General features: G+C 32.1%; 1 protein-coding gene across 3 annotated transcripts; it reads left to right on the forward strand.

The window, feature by feature from the left end:
• Positions 1 to 255: 255 nt before the first annotated feature.
• LOC111276762 (protein NRT1/ PTR FAMILY 5.10-like) lies at positions 256 to 6,237 on the forward strand. Of its 3 annotated transcripts, none has more exons than XM_089763504.1 (5): positions 256 to 951; positions 1,045 to 1,262; positions 3,720 to 3,980; positions 4,107 to 4,264; positions 5,260 to 6,237. In XM_089763504.1, the coding sequence occupies exons 1-5, from the start codon at positions 813 to 815 to the stop codon at positions 6,080 to 6,082; spliced, it is 1,599 nt and encodes a 532-aa protein (XP_089619630.1). In that variant the 5' UTR covers positions 256 to 812; the 3' UTR covers positions 6,083 to 6,237. The 3 variants fall into 3 exon arrangements, with proteins under 3 accessions (XP_089619630.1, XP_022718283.2, XP_089619629.1); XM_089763503.1 differs by having other exon boundaries at positions 260 to 951; positions 3,720 to 3,762; positions 3,856 to 4,264; XM_022862548.2 differs by having other exon boundaries at positions 257 to 951; positions 3,720 to 4,264.
• The last annotated feature ends 2,043 nt before the right edge of the window (positions 6,238 to 8,280 follow it).

The following is an 8,280-nucleotide window of genomic DNA, read 5'->3' on the forward strand; positions in this document are numbered from 1 at the left end:
CAGATAAACTCCAGTAATAATCTCAAATTATCTTAAACAATTATCATCTCAGCAACCTTTAAATCGATTATACACTTAATCCAGAACATACACACGATATCGGATAACCACCAAATCAGACTGTTACTTAAAGTTAGTCATCATCCAAAATCGACCTCCTCCTATAACATCGACCTTCAACGAACCATGCAACCAATCCGCCCTACACTGAGGATGCCAGTAATAAATTTGACGATTTTATACTCAAACCGCTTAATGAGAGATAAAATGTTAGGAGTATATAATGGTTAAAAATGCATAATGATCTTTTTCTCTCTCAAAGCTTTTAACAAATAATTAAAGATATTTTAATTATTTATATCAACTTAACATATCAAGTTGATATGACATAATTAATTCTAACTCAACTTGACCTTATCCTAATGTTTTATTTTTGTTACCCATAACTTATCTATAAATATAAAAACTCAAACAACACGAAACTAAGTTCATCTTTTTTTTTTTTTTTTTTTATTTTGCTTTCTCACTCTCTTTTTAATCTAATTTTTACCGACAAAAAACCTCCCGCCTTCGTCTTTTAAGTGTCAGTATCTTCTATATTTATAATAATACCCTCGTAGGACACCAACAAAAATCTTAACCTCGCTTTTACGAAAAGAACCCCCCTAGAAATTCCAACATCCACCTAAAGAGATCCCCAAAAAATTACTTTCTTGGACATTGCTAACCTGTGCCTCAACGGGGACGACCTTTATATATTAATATTATTATAGATATAGATGTAGCAATCACTGAGCAGTGCAATAAAAAACATGGCCATTGTTTCTTCAACTCGTAGCGTTGAAGCTCCACTTCTAGAAGACGGTACCGTCGATGGGACAGTTGACCATAAAGGATGTCCAGCTCGAAGATCCATCTCTGGGGGATGGAGATCCGCCTCTTTCATCATAGGTAAGTAAATACATGGAGACACAGTCAAATTAATTTTCATAATTATATAATAACAACGCTAAATTCATCGAATTGTTGTACAAAAACGTACAGCTGTGGAAGTGGCGGAGAGGTTTGCTTGTTATGGGATTAGCTCTAACCTCATAACCTATTTGACGGGGCCACTCGGTCAGTCCACCGCCACCGCAGCTGAGAACGTTAACGCCTGGTCCGGCACAGCCACGTTGCTGCCTCTTTTAGGTGCATTTCTCGCCGACGCTTACCTTGGCCGCTACCCCACTATCATTATTTCTTCGCTCATCTACATTTTGGTTAGTCCGTTTGCCGTTATTAATAATATTATTATTATTATTATTAATGAACTGTTCTTCTATCAGAAATTGATGGAAACGTGTGGTTTTATTCTTCAATATTTTTCTGATTTTATTTTGCAAAATGTGAGGTTGATGTTTCAACTGTTATTGTTTATGCTTTATTATATACTTTGGCGTTTCTTCTTTATATGGTATTTAAAAAAAGTCAAAATATATGTATTTCAAGTTATTGCGTGCATCGACATTACTTACCCAAAAAAAGGAAAATGAAAAGAGTGCTGTGAAATGAAAGGTAAAGAAAAGGACTGCCATAATCATAAACCCTATTGAATTGTTATCTTTCGGATTATCATAATTCTAAATTAAAATAAATTGGTATATCTTTTGGACATGATATGTTTCATTTATTAAAAAAGAATTGTGATATAAAACATAGTTAATTTTAGGATAAAAATATACTATTAGTTATTCAATTATGATCATGTTTTTAAAATGATCACCTAATTATTAATTTTTTCAATTTAGTCACTTAAGTTTGAGTAAGTTTTTTTTTTTTTGTCATCCAATTATCAGCCTCTAATGAAATGCTGACGTGTTAATGCCACATTACCTGTTAAGTGTCATGTCACATTATCATGTTTGATGACAAGCCACATGGCATGTTGATGTGTCATTACCATTTAGTCCAACTCCAAGATGCTAAATTTTACTGATTATAGTTTGAAGATTATATAAGCTTAAAAAAAGGGACTTGAAATTTTAGTAAAACATACATCCAAGGCAATCATGTAGTTTGAAACTTAATACAATTCTATATATACCAAAACTCATTAAGGTCTATATAAGAATAAGGTGTAAAAGTGTTGTATGGGTAAAATCAAAGCTTTGCAATTAGTTCAAATAAAATTGAATTAAAGGATAGCCTTAGTATTAATATGCATAAGCCTTTCAGTTACTGCATTACTTTGGCCTAAAAATATAGGGTGGAGATTTTGGAATGTATGATGATAAATATCCAAAGAGATAGAGGAAAAGCAAGATTTTCTAAATGGGAGAGTGGCTTGAGCTTCATATCACAAATATGAATATCAAGAGCAAAACTGTTGCCTGTTGGTGAGTAATCAGTGGCTTTTCAAATTAAAATTATGAGAAAATTTATTGTAAATGGAATTAGAAAAATGAATAATATGATAGATTGAATCCATGCCAACAGTAAAGGAACAAATTTATGTTAATAAATGAGAAACCTTGATGCAAGGTGGCTGGACTTGAAATGTTAAGTTGTCATGTTTTTCTGTTCCCATTCCGACTCTTTGCATCATTAAAAGTAGCGTCATGAACATTTGATTTTTGGCAGCCCAGCATCAAATAGTTTATTATCATGGTGGCACACTGCCAGAAGAATAGAAGAACTGTAAAAGTGTAAATAAAATTAGCGAAACAGAAAATAATTTGAGAGAGCCCCTTTATCATTTATAATATGCATGAAGCAGAGAGTTTCTTGGACTGGTTGGTGAAGTGTAGGGCTAAAATATGCATTTTTGGTATTGATGATGAAGGTGACTATAAAATGAATATTTGATCTGACATATAGAGGCGGATTCAAATGTAGTAGGGTGTCCATGGACACTCCCAAAGATTGGAAAACAAAAAAAATTTGAAGGACAATTTTCTCTGGATACCCTCAAAAAATTTCCCTGAACACCATTTCCATCATAAGATTGGTAAATCTATAAGTAGTTTTATATATATACATATATTATAAGTGGAAATCCAAAAAAAAAAAAAAAATCTCGGATCTGCCACCGTAATACCAGCAACAAACTAGTTGATGTGGAAAGGAGAAGGAATTTTGTGGAAGAGAAGAAAGGAGGTGGGGTTATGATTCAGCAGGTTTACTTGTGGAAGTGATCTGTGGACAATCTGTAATGAGACGATCATACTGTTTATAATTTAACTAAGTTATCTCACACAAAATAATGCTGAAACGATGCATGCTAGTTGTCAGTGCATCAATGCTTTTAGCAAATAAGTGATTGCCAATAAGGTGAGTTTTGAGAGGGCATTATATGTTATTTGTTTGATATTATTTCTCTTCGTTTTATTTTTCTGTTCATTAGTGCATGTAAATTTCACTTTTGTCACTGCATCAATGATGGAATGATCCTTGCAAGGAACTGAAAATCACAAGCGTGAAGGAATAATTTAAGATCTGCTTTACACTGATTGCTGTAGTGTTTGTCCATTTACTATGATTCAAAAAGGTACTAGCAGGCATTCTTCCCAAAAAACAAAACGGTTTCAAATATATTTGATTGATGTTTTTTCTGTGAAGCAATCTTAAAATGTTATTTCTGATACATCAGAACTGAATGTGATTCTCAGATTTCAGGTTAAATATTTTTTCTGTTCTTTAGGGTTAACCATCTGTGCTTCGCTTGCAATTGATTGCAGGGTCTAGGCTTATTGACTCTATCGGCTATGCTAACTTCCCTCGGTAATTCGGATTGCCAAAACACCAATAATATTACATCATGTTCTACTCCAAAGATCCTAGTATTCTCATTCATCTTCTCTCTGTATCTGGTAGCAATTGGACAGGGTGGGCATAAGCCTTGTGTTCAAGCTTTTGGAGCTGATCAGTTTGATGGAAATGACCCAAAGGAGAGCATAGCTAAAAGCTCATTCTTCAATTGGTGGTATTTTACTTTATCTGTAGGTGTAAATCTGTCACTTGTTATCATTGTTTACATCCAGGACAACCTCAGTTGGGCTCTTGGATTTGGAATTCTCTGTATAGTAATGTTGGTCGCCTTGCTGGTCTTCTTGCTTGGAACAAAGACATACAGGTATAGTGTCAAAGTGAATGAGGGAAATCCCTTCACAAGAATTGGTCAGGTGTTTGTCCTTGCTGTTAAGAATAGACATAATGCTCCTTCTGCTACAGTTCCAGAAGAAGTTCTTCAAACACTACATCAGCAAAGTTCAGAGCAATTCAAGTAAGTGTAAACTTTTTGTTCCAAAAAAAAAAAAGTGTTAAACTTTCTTCCTGCTTTGAACTGAGAAACACAAAGATAATGTGCATGTGTGAGAGTAATACAGAAAGAGAAATGGTTTTCCATTGATTTTGGCCTATGTAGTATGTGCTGCTGCTTTCCTCCTCCTTGGAATCGAAATTTTCAATTTGTTGGTCATCCATAAGAATGATATAAAATTTAAATTAAAACTTCTGAAAGTTTATGTTCTGACATATTGTGAGAACAAATGAGTCTTCACCATATGTATCTACACTGCATTGGTTGGAAGACATGCATGTTGTTATCTATTTGAGTAGTCTAAATCTCGGCATTTGTGTGTCATTTTCCTATGATGAAAGTCAAATTATCATTTGCTGTGATCAATACCCAAGTTTCTTTTTTTTAGGGATAAAGGAAATGTTTTATTCCAATGTCCAAAATAGGCAGAACAATGCAAGTCTGCCACAGTGAAAACCATATGGGCAGCCCTTTTGTTTAATGCCCCAATTAATACAAAGAACATTATCATTTCACTTTACCACATTAGGGAAACTCTATCTTGAACAGCCTCCTCTGGAGTCATGTGCTTCCATATAGTCTTCCTTAGGCCCTTCATACCTGATTTCCAACAAATTGATTCTGATTGGAAATAAGCATCCATATTCCCCAAAACAGCAGAAAATTCAAGATTCGTCACGGATTTTTTTTTCGAAGATAGGGAATTGGGTGAAGGGGATCTGATGGCAAGAATGGATTTATTTGTTCAAGGGCAGATGGCATTTCCTAGATGCACGCAATTATGAAATGAACTTTCAATTCTAAACCTAAAGAAAAAAAAAGAAAATCTACAATATTGTATATCCAATTATAACGAGTTAAGGTTTCCTATGTTCAATGAAAGTTTATATAGTTAACTGTGCATCCTGCATTACTGCATAATAACTCTTTTAACATTGCCTTTTAAATGTGTGTGGAAGGTTCCTTAACAAAGCACTGCTTGCACAAGATGGTTCAAGTGAAGATTGGAAAGCTTGCAGTGTCAACGATGTTGAAGAAGCAAAGGCTCTATTAAAGCTAATCCCAATATGGAGTACATGCCTCATGTATGCTATAGTTTTTGCACAAGCCTCTACTTTCTTTACAAAGCAAGGAGCTACAATGGACAGAAAACTAGCTGCAGGCCTGACTATTCCAGCTGCTTCGCTTCAATTGTTTATCGGTGTCTCTATCCTTGTCTTCATACCCCTTTATGATCGCGTTTTTGTTCCTATTGCAAGAACTTTAACCCAGAAACCAGCAGGCATCACAATGCTTCAAAGAATTGGTACTGGGATGTTTTTGTCTGCCGTTTCAATGGTAATTGCAGCTTTGGTCGAGATGAAAAGGCTTAAAATTGCACAAGAATATGGGCTAGTTGACAACCCAAGTGCCACAATTCCAATGAGTGTGTGGTGGTTGGTTCCTCAATATGTATTTTTTGGTCTGGCTGATGTGTTCACCATTGTTGGTCTCCAGGAGTTTTTCTATGATCAGGTCCCGAACGAATTGAGGAGTGTTGGCCTCTCCCTTTATCTCAGTGTCCTTGGTGTAGGGAGCTTTTTAAGCAGCTTTCTGGTTACTGTCATTGATAAAGTAAGTGGTGGAGATGGTCGAGACAGCTGGTTCGATAGTAATCTTAATCGAGCTCATCTCGATTACTTTTACTGGTTACTTGCTGCGCTAAGCACAGTAGGATTGGCTGCCTTCTTGTATTTTTCTAAGTCTTTTGTTTATAGCATTGGAAGATCAAGTTACAATTGATTTTCTGCATTAGTATGGATGATGAGCTATTGATGATTGGATCATCCCTTTAGTATCATGCCACTAATTTCGAGTGTAGTACTTGTTGAGACTCGTACACAATTTACACGCGCAATTTGCGAGGAATTATTAATCTTAACATGAAAATTTTATTATTTTGTCCACAAAATAACTTAACATTTATGAGTTGAAGGTAATATTTGGTACACTGAAAAATAAATGTTAGAAAAATTAAGTACTTAGTATTGTATTTGATAATATTGCTTTCTTCTTCCTATCTTTGGATATGCTAACTGGCTCATCATTCATTTCCTCCATTTTCTCAATGGCCTATTTCTGATTATCATATGCATTTTTTAAATTCATAATTAGCGGTAATAGCAGTTTGGATTGGATTTAATTTCATTTTATTTGAATATTTCATAATATTATGAAATTTTAAAATCTAATTAGAATTTGAATCAAATCATCATACAAATTGAACTTAATCAAACATAATTTTATCGGTTCAATACATTTCAGTTTATTAATTTTAAAATTTTTTATTTTTTATATATTATTTTAATATATTTTAGTAGATTTTGATATAAAATTTTTATTTTTATTTTATAAAAATTTAAAATATATATGAAAACTAAAAAAAATATAATGTGGTTTGGTTCAATTTTTTTTCTTTTATTTTTTACCTTCCAATCTAAAATCTGATTCAAACTTAATATATTATTTAATATCCAAACTAAATAAAAAAAATTTTGATTCAAACAAAACATTACAGTTTCAAATTGATTTTCAATTTTCTTGATTTTTTTTCCTCACCCTTATCCATAATAGTATTTTGTTGCTTAAGAATATCCACTTACAATTAAAGGTATGGTTATGTGAAGCATAAGCCTAAATCATTTGAAGGGTTGAAAGAATTTAGAAGCAAGATTGAAAAATAAATTGGCAAAGTATCTTAATATTAAGATTTGATCAAGATGGAGAATTTAAGCTAATAATTTTTGAATTATCTAACATAGAATTGGATTCCCTCGTTATGAACTCCATTGAAAACTCAATCGAAAGAGTATTTTCAAATGGAGAAAACGAACCTTATTAGACATGGTTGGATCCTTAAGAAATAGTTTTAATCTTCTTACTTGCCTTATGCTTCTTTTAGGGATGTATTTTAGAAACTATCACTTAATAAACAAAGCTTTCATTCGAATCTATTAACATATGAGAATAAAATAACAAGATACCACATGTCATAATTAATATATTTGAAAATGCATGATTAAGTGAAGTATGCATCATCCAACAAGGTAAGTAGGATAAAGGTAAATTTTGTAGATCCAGTTGGTTGGATATTAATTCTACAATCCTATTAAGTGAAATTGGTTTGTCTTAAAGTTTGACACTTTTTCTAAAAGAATGTTCATTTAAAAAAAAAATAGTAAAAGTAAAGTAGAACTTGATCGAGAACATAAATGCAAATAATTTTGATGGAACAAAAGCTAAAAATTAAAATATGGAGTGCACAATCGAAAGTTCAAAATATACATAAACTTCGAAGGATGAATAAAATAAAATAATTTAAAAAAAATTATGAATAAAAATGTATTGCTCATAAACGACAAGACTACTACTTATAAGAAAATAATTTTGGACATTGATTCCTATAAATTCAACTAAAAGTATCAGTCTTACTTTTCCTTGTTATCTTTAATTATACAACTTTTTTATAAGGGTAATTCATGAAAAAAATAAAAAAAGAACTCTTATAGTCAAAGAAAGATAAATCCAATTCAAAATTTCTTGTTATCTTTAATCATACAACTTTTTTATAAGAGTAATTCATGAAAAAAGAATCTCTTATAGTCAGTGAAAGATCAATTCAGTTCAAGTTTTCTTAAATTTTGTGCAAAGTCAATATGAGGCATAATAGAAGTATTTATTTTTGGAATTTTAACTTTTTTTTAGGAAGTAAAAGGCAAATAGCAAAAACAAGAGCAAATTTTTGAATGTTTATAAAGAAAAAAGAATGATTGATGTTTGATTACGGATCTCTATAATGTGTACGAATTTATAAAGAGAAAGTAGAGTATATTAAATGGATTAAAAGGATAATCATGCATAAGAGATTCATCATCTTTGCTCTAATATCTATTTGATTATCATGAATGTTCTTTTAAATCATGGAAATTATTTGTGTCAAA

This window comes from Durio zibethinus, chromosome 7 (genome assembly GCF_047325235.1).
Source record: "Durio zibethinus cultivar Kanyao isolate XHJ-2024 chromosome 7, ASM4732523v1, whole genome shotgun sequence".
Classification (NCBI taxonomy): Eukaryota; Viridiplantae; Streptophyta; class Magnoliopsida; order Malvales; family Malvaceae; genus Durio; species Durio zibethinus.

Coding starts and splice junctions, on each gene's coding strand:
- LOC111276762 (XM_022862548.2), top strand. CDS start 813: ATGGCCATTGTTTCTTCAACTCGTAGCGTTGAAGCTCCACTTCTAGAA. Junction 952..1,044: donor ATCCGCCTCTTTCATCATAG/GTAAGTAAATAC, acceptor AAAAACGTACAG/CTGTGGAAGTGGCGGAGAGG. Junction 1,263..3,719: donor CTTCGCTCATCTACATTTTG/GTTAGTCCGTTT, acceptor AATTGATTGCAG/GGTCTAGGCTTATTGACTCT.